Here is a 17,230-nt window from a genome sequence, read left to right as displayed (position 1 = left end):
TGGAGTGCCTTTGGCCTCCACGAGGCTCTGCCAGTGGGAGGGAGCAACATAATATTCTGGACATGTGTGTTATTATCCATAATAGACCTATGCTGAGAACATGCAATTATTGGAGCTATCAGTTTTGCATTCAAAATCATATAGAACTACTCTTGTCTAGAGCATCTTTTCTTATTTAAGATGTTGTTTATATTGCTGTCATGTTGTTTCTTCATATTGGTGTTTCTTGATATATTTTTTTAATTTAGTGACATGCTATGGCTATCTTGTATCACCTGGCTCCCCTTGGTAGTTCATGATTTTGTGCTAATCTTTTTGACATACATGGTTGTTCTTGACATGTGTGGTTGGTATCATTCAAATAGCACAGAATGTTCTTACATAACTAATGTTTCTTTGGAAGACATGTTTGAAAATTTTCTGTAACTTAGGTGGTTATTGATTGGCTGTGAGATGGGATAAAAAATAACATTCACACTACGCATGCACATAAAAGTAGTACAATGGAGTACAATGGAGTACTAATTAGCTGCTAGGAGTAAATACAATGCGCTTTAAACCTTGACTATTATGAAAATGCACGTAAGTTTAACCGTGCCTTCTAAACCGTGACGGAGGTAGGATATTCAAATGGATGATTGGAAAAATATTATCTTTTTTTTATGTTGTTGTACTATTATGTAAATTAAAATTTTAGCTCATTTTATACATGTGCAATTTATGTGGAAGTGTAGTCCGTGTTGTTGAAAAGTCTGTGTACATGTGTATTAAAAAGTATGTGTTGTTAAAAAGCTATACATTTGAATGACATGCATATTTGAAGCTGTTGAAAAGCTATACATTTAAGTGCCATGCATATTTGAACAGTGGAATGAAACTGATGGGAAGTTACACAGAAAAAAAACATTCCAAGCGTAAGCTAGAAGCGGAATGGAAATACAACCCTGGGACATGTATTCGGTTGGAGACTGATATAATACTCCCTCCGTTTCTAAATATAAGTCTTTTTAGACATTTCAATATAAACTACATACGAATGTATATAGACATGTTTTAGAATATAAATTTATTCATTTTGTTTCGTATGTACTCCCTTCGTTTCTAAATATAAGTCTTTCTAGCGGTTTCATTAGGGACTACATACGGATAGATATAGACATATTTTAAAATATAGATTTATTCATTTTATTTCGTATATAGTTTTTTAATGATTTTTTTTAAAACTTATATTTAGGAACGGAGGGAGTAGATTTAATAAAATCTCTAAAATAACTTATGTTTAAGAACGGAGGGAATACAAGTGTAAAATGTTACAGGGTTGCATAAAAACGACATTCCAAAATTCCAAGTGGAGCCAGGTTTTGGAATTAGCAGAGATATTTCGTGCGCGATGGCTGACGAATGAACTAACACCGTCTCCAGGTCCGAATACATCCATCCATCCATCGCGACGAAAAGAGGCCCGTATCCAACGTCCATCCATCATCCCCTCGGAGTCCCAGAGGGCACACGACGCCATCACACCCAGCGAAGCAAGAATCTCCTTGGGGGAAAGGAACAATGGCGTCGTGGACACCATCGCCCGTCGCCGCCGCCGCCCAGGCCCAGCTCGGCTTCCCGGCCGCCCGCCCGGCGCAGGCGCGGCCGGCCGTCCTCCCGCCGCCTCTCGCCCGCAGATTCCCCGCCGGCTCCTCCCTCCTCGCCGTCAACGCCCCCGCCGCCTCCCCCTCGTGGAGGCGCCATGCCCTCGCCACCGAGGTCGAGGGCCTCAACATCGCCGACGACGTCACCCAGGTAGGCAACCAGCACCGTCTACCCGCTGCCTCCACTTCAATCCCTCCATTTCCAGTGTGTGCCCAGCCAGGAGTAGCGGGGGTTGGTAGGATTGCCGCTACCCAGAGCTCACCGATGCCACAAACCCCTGAGCCAGTAAAGATCTACTCTCTAGTTTGACCCTGCGGCATCCTTCTTCCATCGTATCTCAAACCATCCTAGTTCCGCACGGACAAATCCTTTAGCAAGAAAGCAAAACATCATCGGCCTCAGGATTCAAGCTGCCTGTCTCAGGAAAATGATAGCTCCTTGTTGAATTTTTATCGCAGCTCATCGGCAAGACGCCCATGGTGTATCTCAACAGGATCGTCAAGGGCTGCGTCGCCAACGTCGCCGCCAAGCTCGAGATTATGGAGCCCTGTTGCAGTGTCAAGGACAGGTTGCATTACAATTCTTGTTGTCCTCCTCGTTTCAATGTTGAGGTCGTTTCCTTCCCCTGATGGACCCACCAGCTAAGCAGCTCCCAACCGATTTATGCTTCAGGATAGGTATCAGTATGATTTCCGACGCTGAAGAGAAGGGCTTGATAACACCCGGAAAGGTGAGGCGTCTTCTGTTTGTGTGCTTACATGCTTGCTGCCGTCCTTATCATGTCCTATCCCTTTCCTAGCAATTACTAACAAGGGAAGGGTACTCGGTAACAATATATGCATATGCTAACTTACCTATGTTCTCTGCTCTCAGAGTGTTTTGGTTGAAGCAACAAGTGGAAACACAGGCATTGGTCTTGCTTTCATTGCTGCTTCCAGGGGATATAAGTTGATACTGACAATGCCCACATCAATGAGCATGGAGAGGAGAGTTCTGCTCAAGGCTTTTGGCGCTGAACTTGTGCTTACAGATGCTGCAAAAGGGATGAAAGGGGCCCTAGATAAGGCTACAGAGATCTTAAATAAGACACCCAATTCATACATGCTTGAGCAGTTTGACAACCCTGCCAACCCAAAGGTAACAAGGAGAATTAACTTTGTGTCTCTATCTATGTGTGCACTATGTTTCTAACCTACTTGAGGCTGATGCGTATCTTTCTTCATTTCCCATCAGGTACACTATGAGACTACTGGGCCTGAAATCTGGGAGGATTCAAAAGGAAAGGTTGATATATTCATTGGTGGAATTGGAACGGGCGGAACAATATCTGGTACTGGTCGTTTCCTGAAGGAGAAAAATCCCGACGTCAAGGTTTCTTCAAATTCCACCCAAATAAAATGTACCCTGTTATATGCACCATATAGTGCTCATACGGTTTTCTTTTTCTAGGTTATTGGTGTTGAACCTACTGAAAGCAACATACTCTCTGGTGGTAAACCTGGTATGTTTGCTATCAGAAAAATATTTCCTTTGAGTTTTCCATTGAAGAAAGACATACTTCCTTTGAGCTTGTCAAGCTTATGTTCTTTGCCTTACAACTGTTATCCGCTTGTATAGGCCCACATAAGATTCAAGGCATTGGAGCAGGATTTGTTCCTAGGAATTTGGACAGTGATGTTCTCAATGAAGTAATTGAGGTCAGAGTTTTTTCTGTCCGTTGGTATATTTCACCTTTTTTAGAATAAAAGCAAGACATGAAGGTTGTAGTTTCTTTCTTGAATTCAGCTGAATTGTGCCTGTTATTCCATTTCACTGTATTTTCTTAACGTCTCAGTTCTCACCATAGGCTGATAGTTCTATGATGCTAGTTCTACGTAGTTATACAAGTGCAATTGCATATGCTAGTTCTACTGTGGTTACGTCTTCGGTTCTGTGGATGTTGTCCTTGCATGAGTAGATCATCCCTCCTTTTGCTCGGCTTGGTACAGTGAAGCTGTTAGGGCTGTGTGGTACTACTTTCTTAGGGGGCTATTACTGCTGGGTTTTCTTTTCTTATAGTTATCTCTGACCACGTTCTGCTTATGTTCTAGATATCAAGCGATGAGGCTGTTGAGACAGCAAAGCAGTTGGCTCTTCAGGAAGGATTGCTGGTATTGTAATTTCACATGTTGATGCAATTTTTGTGTGTTCAATACGTTGATGCGTGTTGAGATATCGTCTTTTAGTTGCAAATGTTTATATGCTTAAAAAAAGCAGGCGAATCATGACACACATCATGCTAGTCAATGTCTGTTTCCCCCCTTGCTATTTAAGTGTAAGCACCTGGCAGCCTTCTCTGTAGATCTAGACTAGAAATGGTGTTTTTTTATAGGCAGCATGTTTGAGCCAGTTTATTTGTTCATTTCTCCCATCATAGTGTTGCTAAATGTATGATGCGTCCCATACAATTTTTCTATGGTGCATCATAGTGCTAGTTGGAGTTGTGGAGACAGACTTTGGAATCGCAAGATTTTAGGCTTAGTAGCACTAAAACTGAGCACCATGAGGTGTGGTTTCAGTACTACTGGGCACGAGGAGGAGGAGGTTAGCCTTGGTGGGCAGGTGGTACCTCAGAAGGACAGCTGTTGTTTGTTTGGTGTTCCATCGTATCCACATAATCTCATGTGGGGCCAGGGCGTAGGAGACCACCACATAATCTCATTGTTGCAAAAATCATAAACCACTTGTTCATATGTATGGTTGTTCTGTTCCTCGTATGTAGTGGTTAATAAGCAGTAGGAAGCCTGCATTTTTTGTTTCTCCCGTCAGTCAGTCAGTCAGTCGTCTATGAATCAGAGATCAGCAATCCTGAACCTATATACGAATGTATGTTGTGCAGGTCGGGATCTCGTCTGGGGCAGCCGCGGCCGCTGCCATAAAGGTCGCCCAGAGACCCGAGAACGCCGGGAAGCTGATAGTGGTAAGTACCGCTAATCTTACAAGCTCATAGAATTCTTCTCCTGAAAACATCCAATGACGATGGCACCGACATTGTTGCCTGTTTCTGTGCGCGCGACAAACAGGTGGTGTTCCCGAGCTTCGGCGAGAGGTACCTGTCGTCGGTGCTGTTCCAGTCCATCAGGGAAGAGTGCGAGAAGATGGAGGCCGAAGCGTGAAGGGCCATTTCCGCGCCCGGCAAAGAAGCCTTTTTTTCTGCTGCATCTTCCTCTCCGTCGAACCGAATAAGAATAAGGCGGGCATGGAAACGAACGAACGCTCGACCTTACGCCCGTTCTTCTTCGGAGCCCGCTCGCATTTTGCTGGTGTCGATTGATATACGATGATGATATTCCTGGTGTCGATTGATATACGATGATGATACGCATGGTTGTAAGGAAGCAGTTATACCTCTCTTTTTTTTTTTGTATGAGCAACGCTCACCCACTCACTCGCTCGCTCGCCCAAAGCAAAATTCAGGCCGGTTATATACATTGAAATTTGAAATGTTTGATGTTTTTTTTTTCCGAGCTGGGTTTATCTCGAGGTCTGGTTGGTGCTCGTAATTTCATTGTTTTGTGACATAATAATAAGGAAATGATAGCATGTTTTTTTCAATCTGCAGTGTAATAAGTGAAATAGATTGCTAATAATGAATACAATAAATTGCTGCTAATACGGGAAAAAATTATATATATAAAAAATAAGTGAAATGAACTAGTATGGCACTATTATGGCAGAGCAATTTTGTTCCGGGTCGTTGGCACGTAGAGAAGGAAAGAAAGAGAAGAAGCAACGAATGATGAGCAGTTGCAGTTAGGTTGGTTCGTTGCTTCCTTCCACCCCACCCCCCCTCTCCCACCCACGTCTCCTCGAGCCAAGCAACCGCGGCGGCGACCGACCGACGGAGACCGAGCCAAGCCAGCAGGCGGCGGATCCCCGGCCCCGCCGACGAGACGCAGAGAGAAGCCTACCCGCTCCATCCAGGAGAGGAGCGGAGGGGAGGGGAGCTGAGCCGTCGACTCGACTCTGCTCCAGCAGCGAGCGCGGCGATTCGGATCCGCCGCCGTGGCCGACGATTCGTACGATTCGCCCGCGCCGGAGATCCGGGTCCCCCTCGCCCCTGCCGCGCCGCCGTACCGGGGAGGGGAGGATCCATGTCCCAGCCCCACAGGCACAGCACCGGAAACGGCGGCGCCGGGGGCGGGGACTACATCAAGTCATGGATCATGTGCGGCAACCTGCAGCGCGGCTTCGGCTCCCTCGTCCGCGAACCCTGCGGCCTCAACCCGGACCCCTACTACCTCAAGGTCCCCTTCCCCTTCCGCCGCCTCCTCCTTTCTTCAACTACCACCACACATCTCTCTGCACGCCAATGCCGTCAGGGTAACCACTCCCCATGGCCGATGCTACGCAACGCTTCCGCATCGTCACCCCTCTAAATATAGCCGGACGCTCGTCTTGGCAGCCGGCACAGTGTTTATATTTAGCATACGGCATAGGTTCCGCGTCGACGCCGCAGAACCAGAGTCGGCATTGTCAGCTGTGCGCAGCTTGGCTCATATCCACCTCTCGCGCCTGCACTACCCACATTTTCTTTCTTTTTTGACGCCTTCACATTTTCTTTCTTTCGTTCTTTCTTTCTAACTCTATCGGCGATTCTACAGGGGGGCAAAATGCTCAGGCCGGAGAAATGGAAGGCGTGTTTCGATGCCGACGGGAAGGTCCTAGGCTTCCGTAAGGCTCTCAAACTCATTGTCTTAGGGGTGAGTGGACTAGCAGTATCCCTTTTAGTGCTTCAAAGACTCGGTTTTCATCTCCTTGTACCTATGTTTGCAGACATGTCTGCTATGCTTTTTTTTCCGGCCTTCAGGCGTTCACATTCAAAGCATGATGAGAACCGTACTGCAATGCCTTATTGTGCCCTAGGAAAGTTATGTTCACACTGTATATATCCTGTATCAGAACCCAGGAAATATCAGTTACTTCATACGTTGACCTCACCTTACACAGTTCATTTGACATTAGCTGCACAACACCATCCATCTCCTTATCGGAAATTTTGATTAGCTACGCTCATTTTAGTATTTTTCCCATAAATGCCGATCTGATTACTCTAGCTGATTGTTAAATTTGCACCATGAGATGAATGAATCGGATTACTTTCTTGGACTAGTGCTGTCCTTTGATGTAAACAATGGGTAGAAAAGAATCATGTTCCTTCAAAGCAGCTCATGTGATGTTAATCTTTGTGTAGTAGCATTCTTTTTTTTCATAAATAACCAAATGGACTGCCTACAACTGTCAATAATTTAAGCACAGCACACACTGGTTTTCTGCTCTTAAAGCAACTATTTACCTCCATGTTGATGTGTAGGGCATGGATCCCTCTATTCGAGCAGAAGTTTGGGAGTTTCTTCTTGGGTGCTATGCCTTAAGTAGCACAACAGAGTATAGGAGGAAACTAAGAGCCGCTCGAAGGTTTGATCTCTTTTCTCTGTTTTTCATACAATGTTCCTTATGTTTAGAAACGTGATCAGCTAATTTGTTTTCCATTTTATTATCTTGAATAATAGCTGTAGTAGGTACCGATTTGGTTCCATTATACTGAAATTGGAACCGTTGTAGCTAAATCTCCACATCCTTTCCTTGTTGTCTTCCATATATGAAGCACTAAAACCACTGCCGCAGGCTACAGTTTTTCTTATGTTTGTATTTGTGCGTAGAAGAACATGGGAGGTAATGTCGCTACATTTGATGTGATTGGTCCCATGGCTTTCATGGCAGACTAGGCAATCATGTTACCTGGGCATAAGGTGAACATAAATAGCTGACTTGAACAATAAATGAGAGGGGTCAACACCAATTAGGGAGAGAAGTGGTTCTATTTCTACACTTCTATAGTAGAGAAAAGCAGATAAGCAGGCGGGGAGATCCTAGGAGTAGAATAAAGCTAGAGAAGGTTCGGGAGATCATGGCAGTGGAGCACGCGCAGAGGAGGCCCGGGAGATCATGGCAGTGGAGCACGCGCAGAGGAGGCCGGGGAGATCATAGCAGTGGATCACAGGCAGAGGCCGCGGGGGAAAACAAAGGAATAGTGAAAAGAGCGGAGAATAGAAGGACAGAGGGAGAAACAGATAACTGAGAATGGGGAAAAGTGGGAATGGAAGTGGAACATAGGCGGAGCAAGGCAATGCTGCAGAACTAGAGACAGCCGCCCGGGAAGGGAGTGGGTGGAAGCCCGTTGGCAGGAGCATACCTGCGACAGCGTTGGCAGCTGAGCTGATCCAGTGAGGAGCAGCAGTGCCATCTAGGAGACTAACACCCATGTCGCGTCTCTCCCTCTGCGTCTCTCTCTCTCTCTCTCTCTCTCTCTCTCTCTCAAAGACCCTTAAGTGTCCCCAAGCGACTAACACCACCCAGTCATGGTGACCACCGAGCTCCTTGCCATGGATGCACAGATAAAGCCAGAGTGCCAGAAACCCAGAATGGCTGGCCACTGTCATAATTGGGCAAGGAGAGGCAGACTTCCATAGCCTCTGGTTATGTACCCTGACTGATTTTGCACCTACGCAGCGCTGAGACAAGCATGATTGGCTCGATAACTGGATTTACTTTGGTAATCCACCTCACCTGCACTTTTGTGGTTTAACCTTGTATACCGCACTTCTATTAGGCCCCTTCATTCCCTTGATGACTCAAGATATTTTGCGCATACACTAGAGAGTAGGTAAATGAAATACAGAGAATCTAAGTGACATGATTCGTAGGTAGCTTGGGTAAATATAGCTAATTTTCTTGCTTCACGCCCACCATATATAACAACTAAATGTTCAGTTATCGAGCCACCAATGTATAACAGCTAAAGGTCTGGACGATCACTTACCAATGGTTATCCATTCTTAGTAGTGTTACAAGGATCCTAGTTTCAATCTATATGGTATCTCTACATGATTTTTCATCCAAACATTATACCCTGGTCGGTTATATAGTACCCCCTCTGTAAAGAAATATCAGAGCGTTTAGATCACTACTTTAGTGATCGAAATGCTCTTATATTTCTTTACGGAGGGAGTAATATTTCTTAATACCTAGGAGGCTGGAATGTTTTACATTCTGTGTTTTGCATTTGTTATGTATTCCTATGTTGCAAGCAGGGCGATCAAATTCCTACTTCTGCAATTTACTGTGATGTTTTCCTTCTTATAGTTTTACACATGTGAGCTGTAGAGCATTTTCAGAAGCATCTAACCTAGTGATTTTTCTTCTATTTCTATGAAGGGAGAAATATCAATGTTTAGTTAGGCAATGCAAGAGTATGCACCCAAGCATTGGTACAGGTGAGCTTGCGTATGCTGTTGGCTCAAAGCTGATGGATGTCAGGACTATGCCAAAAGAAAATGACAGTAGAGAAGAAGTCAGCACAAGTCAACGAGCCTCAGAAAATGCACCTGGCAGTGCAGTAGAAAACTCCAACTTAAATTATGACTCTGGTGGAACACCACAGTCACAAAGCTGTAGCAAATCAGCTGAAGTAGTTGGTTTCAACGCACATAATGATAGCTCTGTATATAATTCATCCAAATTTATGGTGTCCTCCACAGTGGTGAATAGTTGCTTGTCAGATTCTGGGGATTACAATGACATGGGTGAACCAAGATATGACAGTGAGACGTTCATGGAGTATCCCTCCCTGCCTGGTACAAACTTGTTCGCAAATGATGGTGGGGATGTCAATGGGGTTGATGAAAGTCTTTGTAGTTTCTCAGTTCCTGAAGATAGGTTAAGACAACGTGACGAACGCATGCACAGCTTCCAGATCAATAATAACATAGATCTCATTATGGAGTCCAATTCCAGTGATCTGTTTCGGGCTAGCAACAGTGACTCAGCCATCTTTCACTCTGATGCGTTCAAACAGGATAGATGGTTAGATGACACTGGCTACAACAGGGAAATAGTAGATTCTTTGAAGATATCTGATGCGCCAGAAGCAGATTTTGTTGACGGAACCAAATCCGACAGTCCGGTTGCAAACAAAGACAGAGTCGCCGAGTGGCTATGGACATTGCATAGAATAGGTATGCTTATTTCCCCCCTCACATCACACAATTGCATTGGCCTCTTATTGTTGTCATATTGTTTTCTAATTGCCAAAAATGGTTATGCAGTGGTCGATGTTGTCAGAACAGATAGCCATCTTGATTTCTATGGAGAATCAAGAAATATGGCGAGAATGTCAGATATACTTGCAGTTTATGCATGGGTTGATCCTTCCACTGGATACTGTCAAGGTTTGCATTTCAATGGAGCATTACATAGTTTTGTTTCAATTATTTAAGTTGCCTAAATGGTATAAGTTGATTGTAGGTATGAGCGATCTGCTTTCCCCTTTTGTTGTTCTATACGAGGATGATGCAGATGCCTTTTGGTGTTTTGAGATGCTACTGAGAAGGATGGTAATTTGCATCTATGTCGAACTATACTGGCATATGTTAGGTTTGGTATTTTGCGTGACTTAATGCATGATATAAATCTTGTTGCATTTCAGCGTGAAAATTTCCAGCTCGAGGGACCGACAGGAGTTATGAAGCAGTTGGAAGCATTGTGGAAGATCATGGAATTGACAGATGCGGAATTATTTGAGCATTTATCAGCAATTGGTGCTGAAAGCCTCCATTTCGCTTTCCGGATGCTGCTAGTGCTTTTTCGTCGAGAGCTATCTTTTGAGGAGTCGCTGAGCATGTGGGAGGTCTGTCAGGCACTTCAAAGATATTTCTGATTTAGTTTGGACGGTTCCTAGTTCGTTTAGAGATTCTTTTTCTTGGATATTTAATCGTTAGTGTTCCATGAAATTTAGAGGGTGCTTGGATACGTTTTAGTCTCATGACTAAAAGTAATGAGACTAAAACTTGCTAGCCTCATTCATGCTTGGATCCAAGTACTAAAGAGACTAAAATCAAGTTCATGAGCATTTATTATGCTCCAAACCCTCCAATCCAGAACTTGCATGAGGAGTTAAATGAGGAGAGAGAGGACTAATGCACATTTTAGTAGGGGTACCCCTGACTAAAAGATTTTAGCCTCTCTTTAGTCAGGGGTGCTTGGAACTTTAGCCTCTTAAAGAGACTAGTTTTAGTCTCTTGGATCCAAGCACCCTCTAAGTTAGTGTACATGCATTGCAGAATCTACTAAATATTTTATTTGGCATTACACTAACCCAGGGGAAGTACCCACATAAATCAACAATTATATTGTAAAAGCTCTTCATAGGATAGTCTTGTTCGGTTAACTAACTGTGCTTTCTGTCTTCAGATGATGTGGGCTGCTGATTTTGATGAAGATGCAATCAGGAATTTGGAAGCGAACTGCCTAGAACCGTTGCTACTAGATGTGAAGAATGATTTGTCATGTGAGGTCAAAGAAGAGCCCCGGGTGAACAAGCACACGAGAAGAAAATCCAAAAGCAGGAGATCCCATCGTAGAAATGGTGAAATCCGCGTTTCTTGCAACCCCGGAGTGAAATCTAGTACAAGAAATCCCCTGTGTGGCTTGTCAGGTGCTACTATCTGGGCAAGGCATCAACATATGCCTCATTTGAGTACAAATGTCTTGACAAAGAACGGAGACGACGAACTGCCTATATTCTGTGTAGCAGCAATCTTGATAATCAATCGGCACAAGATTATTAGAGATACTCACTCAATAGATGATGCTATCAAGGCAAGTTCGGTCACTACTTTATCTTTTCAAATCTCCAGTCGCTGCTTTTTTCATGTTATTTAAAGTCTTAGGCCCATGAAATAACTACCACTAAAATTTATTTATTTGCGGCACACTTTTGTGCATTCCAGTCTATGGTTAGGACTGCATGTTTCAGTTTTGGAAGATTGACATTTGCAAGTTAGGGCAGCTGCTAGTCATTCTATATATAGTATGATATGTGTATATAAGTTGCTCTCAAGCTGAAATTAGATGGATTATTATGGCATGTCAATTTCGTCAAGTTCAGATCTACTGCAAGTCTGCAACTGCATCTGTATACATATACTCTTCATTTTCCTTGGAACTGAGCCAGTCCATTTGTCTTCAGATGTTCAACGACAATATACTGAAAATCAATGTAAAAAGATGTGTGCGCCTGGCTGTCAGGCTGAGGAAGAAGTACCAGTACAAGGTAAGTTCTGATACGACCACATTGGAGATCTGAGTTCCTTGTGGACATGAGCATCATCCACTACATGGTTGGGGTTTTGAGTGTTGTTCTTGTGTTACAGTTGCTAAAAGGAGGTTCCGAGTGATGAAAATAATAAGGAAATTGAAGAATTCATGTTTCCCCTTAGAAAAATCCCATAATTATATTCAACCATAAATTTGATCTCCAAAGGAGGGCGGCATCGGAGCAGCAGTCCTAAGCATCTCCAGGATTTTCTGTTGCGAGGTTACGTATATAAATATCTCTTGCCTCTGGAGTTGGCTGCAGATGATTGAAAGAATTTTGCATTCCTTGTTTTTCAGGATAAATTGTACATATGAGGATGGTTATACCTGAAAACAGTAGTAGATGAATCAGCGGTTGAAAGGGAAAGTAAAGAAAAGGGATCCCACAATGTTTGATGCTGTCATTGTTCCTGTTGTATCATAATCTAGATGATTAAGTTATTTATGAATTCTCGAGCAACCATTTATGGCGAAAAAAAGGAGAGGAATGGATGATGTGTATAAATCAATCTGTAATCAATTGCGGTGGATTAAGTATAGAAGAATAATACAAAGAGCCCGGTTGTCGCGTACTCAGTGTTGTGTTTCTCTAGAAGTGAAAAGAAAATGCCTTGTTTTTCTGAAAGCGGAAAATATATGTTGCTATTTTTTTCTAGTTGTCAAATACTGGTGTAGAAACTAATGGACCTCAGTATTATGTTGATGTTCCCGAGGTCACCCTAGCAAACTATTGTTTCGGTGGGAGGTTATCCAATGAAAAAATCACTCCCAACAAACGCTAGGGAGTTGTTATGCTAAAGTAGATATATTTGTTGAACGCCGAGTATCTACTCTGGAGCTTAAATTCTCACTAATAAACGGTAAAAAAAAAAAAGGTGTAAACCTTAACATATGTTTTTGTGTGCTTGCAAAAAATTATCAAGATATTACATTTGTGAAAGTTGTGGGGAAAAAATATCAATCCTTAAAAAAATGATATATCAGAAAGCATTTTTGGAGTGTTGATTCTTTTACATTTCCATGAATGTTGTTTCGGGATGAAAATTTCCAAGCGGTGAGAACATTTGTCAAAGTTTGCAATTTGTTATCATTTTTTTTTTAATTTACTGTTTCTCTAGAGCTCCCGAGCTCAAATGAGTTCGGGAGTAAAGGGGACTTTCGATATTTGTAATGTTATTTGTAAAAGGAGTCGCCACCTTGTAAAGCAAAATTGCCACGCTAGCAAAATTATTTGTCAGGCTGGAGCAGAGTAATTGACATGCGCTTTTGAGGATTTGTCATGATGCAACATGAAGAATTGCTAGCCTAAAAAGAAAATTTCCAGCTTATTCAAAATTTGCCATCCTAGCAGGAAAAAAAAATGTCATGCTACGCCAAAGGGAGCCCGTGAAAAATTGCATGCTTTAAGAACATAATCTATCATCCTAGCTGTATTTGCTCAGACTGCCATCTTCAACGGACTGCCTAGTGTCGTGAGCTCGTAGTTCGTTAGAGTGGTGCGTGGGAGCGAACAGTAATCGCCACGTGTCTTGCTTTAAGATTCACACAATCACACGCAGGAGTTGAACGTGCCACATCACATTCGCTCAAAAAATACATCTAAGCTAACTTCAGTTAGTTAACATTTAGAAAAATTTATGCTGGTATATGTTGTTTTGGTGAACTGAATTTTTTTTTAGGGGGCATAAGGGTATTATTTCTTGACTTTTTTATTTTTGAGGGAATGGTGTATCATTTCTTGAATGGGCACATAGGGCTTAATACGTAAGAGAGAAAACATCGATGGTGGCCCAATCGAGCAGCCGCGGCCCATACAAGAGAAAGAAGATAGAGCGAGTCTTCTTCTTCCTCCTCCTCCTCCCTGCTCCGACCGAGATCCGCTCGATACGACTCGATTAGGGTTAGGGTTTGCCCCTCGGACCTACCTACCTACCTCGTTCCTCGGACTCCGGTCGAATCGACATAATCCCCGCCGCCGGTGCCGCTCCCGCTTTGTCGAAGATGCTGGGCGGGTTGTACGGCGACCTCCCGCCGCCCACCTCGGCGGCCGGCGACGACGACAAGCCGACGGCCTCCGTCTGGTCGAGCGCCACCAAGATGGCGCCCCCGACCCTCCGCAAGCCATCCGCGACCTTCGCCCCTCCCACGTCCCTCCTCAGGAACCAGCACCCCCGCCCCGCCGCCGCTCCCAAGCCCAGCGCCGTCCTGCAGCAGCAGCAGCCCCTCGCCTCCGCCGCCACCACCACCACCGTACCCTCCTTCCACCCGGCCCTCGTCGCCGTGCAGTCCACCGTGCTCGAGGAGTACGACCCCGCCAGGCCCAACGACTACGAGGACTACCGCAAGGACAAGCTCAAGCGGGCCAAGGACGCCGAGATGAAGAAGGAGCTCGACAGGCGGCGCCGCGAGGACCAGGAGAGGGAGCGGGAGCGCGAGCAGAGGGAGGCCGAGGCCCGCCTGCGCGAGGAGCAGTCCAGGGCGTCATCCCTCAACATATCCGGCGAGGAAGCATGGAAGAGGAGGGCCGCCATGAGCGGCGCTGGCGGCGGTACTCCTCAGAGGGCTTCGTCTCCGCCCCATGGGGATGCCGGTGGCTTCTCCATCCCGGGCTCCTCCTCCTCTGGCTTGGGCCTGGGCGCCGGCGGCCAGATGACCGCTGCCCAGAGAATGATGGCCAAGATGGGGTGGAAGGAAGGCCAGGGGCTCGGCAAGCAAGAGCAGGGAATCACGGCGCCTCTGGTCGCTAGGAAGACCGATCGGAGGGCAGGGGTAATTGTCGATGAGAGCAGCTCCAGGAGGCCCAGATCAGTCAACTTTGAAGGCCAGCCCACCAGAGTAGTGCTGCTTCGTAACATGGTAAGTACTTTTCCATGATTTTGTGTAATAAGAGTACCACATTTTGTCAACATTTTCAGGTTTGCATGAGCAAGGATGAAGTAGTGGTTCATGGGTTATGCCTGATTATCTTTTAGGCACCGAGTTGCAAAATGCATCCTTGTGTGTTTATATGCTGTTATGTGAATATCTAAGCTGGAGTTAGTTGGTTGTGTAATTTAGATATCACCTTAGCAAATGTACTTCTGCTGCTCTTGTTGATTTATTATTATTAGTGGTTTCTCATACATAGACAACAACTATTCTAGAATACCACCATCCATTCTGAGCATATAGTGTTTGTTATTGTCTCTACTTGTGTGCTGGTAGCCTGATACCAACTAGCAAAATGTAGTTACCTATGTGACATACTGTAATTGCCTTGTTGATGCTGACTGATATGTGATAATTTGCAGTAGAGTGTCCAGTAAACGCATAGGCAGCCAAGCAGGTATCAGGTGGCATATGTATTTGGGAAATGTTTGTTTCTGTTATGGTTGAAGTGCACAGGCTATTGTTTGATCTGTTTTCAGATGATACTGATACACACATGAACGCTAAGGACTTAAATTATGAAGGGTGATTAGCAATGTATATAGAGTTTGAGAATCTATTTGTGATGCTGTAAATCTACTGTTGGTTATTTTGTACTAGGGAACTTGGGGTAAACAGGGTAGTGCAAAATAGGAACTACATAGTTTGCTCACTGCATGAGCTTCCAAATCTAACTACTATATAGCACGATAATTTTGGTTAACAGGCAGCTGGGAATTTTGGTCTTTCAGGTTGCTGTTGGCTTATTCAATATAAGCTGGTTGCTTTTTAGTTTAGTATAAAACGTGTAACTTAAGGTCCAATTTCATGTAAAGAAAGTTCAGCGTATGATGGATTATGTACACTAATGGGTTCAGATCATGATTTGAGCTTTGCAATATAATCATTAAACTTGAATATTATGTTAGGGTATTTGATCACACAGTCATTAAACTTGAATGTGTGCTTCTAGAAAACAGCTGTGCTCTATTTTATTATTAGTAATCTTTGGATAGTACCTGATGGGCATAGAACCTGATGAATTTGGGTACTAGAATGGTATTACCCAGTTTTGACACGATGTCCACTGAGGGTTGTGGTAACAAATATGGGTTCAAACAGGTTATGTCTTTGATCACACAATGCATTCGGCTTTCTGAATTGTCTGATGAGGCCTCATTAGTTTTATCTGTCAAGTGGTATTTGATCTTACATGATGAAGAGTTGTCTTCTGTGGTATCAGGGTTTGCTCCTAGCAAGTCTATTACGTTGTTGAACTGTATGTTTGTTTTTGACTGCTTAAGCCGGGGCCTTTGTATGCTGGAATAGAGGGATAATGCCATAATGTTTGAATGTTGCTTGACGATTTACTTACATGGTTTATTTCTAGTTAAGGCGAGAGTTTTTGTTTTGTGCAACATGTTGTTAAGCATCACCATGAAACATGTGCAGATTGGTCCGGGCGAGGTTGACGACGAGCTGGAAGACGAGATTGCCTCGGAATGCTCCAAGTTTGGGGCTGTGTTGCGCGTGCTGATATTCGAGATCACCCAGGCAAACTTCCCCGCAGACGAAGCGGTGAGGATCTTTGTGCTGTTCGAGAGGACAGAAGACTCGACCAAGGCATTGGTCGAACTGGAAGGCCGCTACTTTGGCGGACGCATAGTGCACGCCACCTTCTTCGACGAGGGAAGGTTCGAGAGGAACGAGCTCGCTCCGATGCCCGGGGAAGTAGCAGGGTTCGACTAAACCTTAATAATCAGACTAAAGAAGTGGATGGTTGGTGTCGGGTGTAACTTAATCTAGAGCATGAACGCTGTTTTCTTCTTCTTCTGAGGACAGTCTGCAGCATGTTGGTGAATTTTGACCTATTGCCATTCTATCATTGTAGAGTTGTTGTTATTATTATATTCTTGGTCTAAGGTGTGTATCGTTGAGCATCTGCATCTCTATTTTTCTTTTATTTTTTTGATTGTGCAACAGGTATTGTTGGTAATTCGTAGTACAAAATAAATTCCGGCACCCATTGGTTTTGGAAATACTAGCAAAAGGGCCGTGCGTTGCAACGGGAGAAAAAAATACCACACGCTTTTAATCTTTTTATAATTATTTTGATTTATTAAAATAATAAGCTAACTAACTAATGTAGTGAGCCCTATCCTAATTTGTTGAGAAATCAACCCGTTCATTGTTAATTTCACCATGATGAGAAATTGAGCGGGGCAAACAAAGCAAAACAAAGAGGCTACGTGAATTGATCAATGGACTGTTATCTTATTTCACTCATGGGGTAGAGAATGTGGGATCAGATGACAAACTGAAGGTGGTGTTCCATTCTCTGTCTCTACAAACAATACAATCTTACATTCAATACATCCATTCATCAGCAAACAAATCCCCACAAAACAAAATTTCTTGTTGGTGCTTGGCACACGGTTGGAGGCATGGGGAGGGGATCTCACCAGATGATGAGTTCCTGCCG

The 17,230-nt window shown here is 44.0% G+C and overlaps 2 protein-coding genes across 2 annotated transcripts; both read left to right on the top strand.

Moving 5' to 3' along the window:
- Positions 1–1,489: 1,489 nt before the first annotated feature.
- On the top strand, positions 1,490–5,147 carry LOC123442777 (cysteine synthase-like). The gene is made up of 10 exons (XM_045118910.1): positions 1,490–1,794; positions 2,103–2,212; positions 2,317–2,374; positions 2,518–2,781; positions 2,878–3,015; positions 3,094–3,145; positions 3,262–3,341; positions 3,735–3,794; positions 4,523–4,603; positions 4,707–5,147. The coding sequence occupies exons 1-10, from the start codon at positions 1,561–1,563 to the stop codon at positions 4,797–4,799; spliced, it is 1,170 nt and encodes a 389-aa protein (XP_044974845.1). The 5' UTR covers positions 1,490–1,560; the 3' UTR covers positions 4,800–5,147.
- A 303-nt stretch (positions 5,148–5,450) lies between these two features.
- On the top strand, positions 5,451–16,670 carry LOC123441429. The gene is made up of 13 exons (XM_045117869.1): positions 5,451–5,930; positions 6,288–6,386; positions 6,998–7,101; positions 8,902–9,701; positions 9,792–9,914; positions 9,991–10,079; positions 10,172–10,372; positions 10,936–11,343; positions 11,714–11,797; positions 11,898–11,910; positions 13,521–13,531; positions 13,747–14,697; positions 16,201–16,670. The coding sequence occupies exons 1-13, from the start codon at positions 5,778–5,780 to the stop codon at positions 16,495–16,497; spliced, it is 3,333 nt and encodes a 1,110-aa protein (XP_044973804.1). The 5' UTR covers positions 5,451–5,777; the 3' UTR covers positions 16,498–16,670.
- The last annotated feature ends 560 nt before the right edge of the window (positions 16,671–17,230 follow it).

The sequence above is a fragment of the Hordeum vulgare genome, chromosome 3H, assembly GCF_904849725.1.
Source record: "Hordeum vulgare subsp. vulgare chromosome 3H, MorexV3_pseudomolecules_assembly, whole genome shotgun sequence".
Classification (NCBI taxonomy): Eukaryota; Viridiplantae; Streptophyta; class Magnoliopsida; order Poales; family Poaceae; genus Hordeum; species Hordeum vulgare.
The sequence above is the reverse complement of the archived record's forward strand: the minus strand, read 5'-3'. Positions and strand labels throughout refer to the sequence as shown.

Coding starts and splice junctions, on each gene's coding strand:
- LOC123442777 (XM_045118910.1), top strand. CDS start 1,561: ATGGCGTCGTGGACACCATCGCCCGTCGCCGCCGCCGCCCAGGCCCAG. Junction 3,795..4,522: donor CTCTTCAGGAAGGATTGCTG/GTATTGTAATTT, acceptor TATGTTGTGCAG/GTCGGGATCTCGTCTGGGGC. Junction 4,604..4,706: donor ACGCCGGGAAGCTGATAGTG/GTAAGTACCGCT, acceptor CGCGACAAACAG/GTGGTGTTCCCGAGCTTCGG.
- LOC123441429 (XM_045117869.1), top strand. CDS start 5,778: ATGTCCCAGCCCCACAGGCACAGCACCGGAAACGGCGGCGCCGGGGGC. Junction 10,373..10,935: donor AGTCGCTGAGCATGTGGGAG/GTCTGTCAGGCA, acceptor TTCTGTCTTCAG/ATGATGTGGGCTGCTGATTT. Junction 11,344..11,713: donor CAATAGATGATGCTATCAAG/GCAAGTTCGGTC, acceptor ATTTGTCTTCAG/ATGTTCAACGACAATATACT.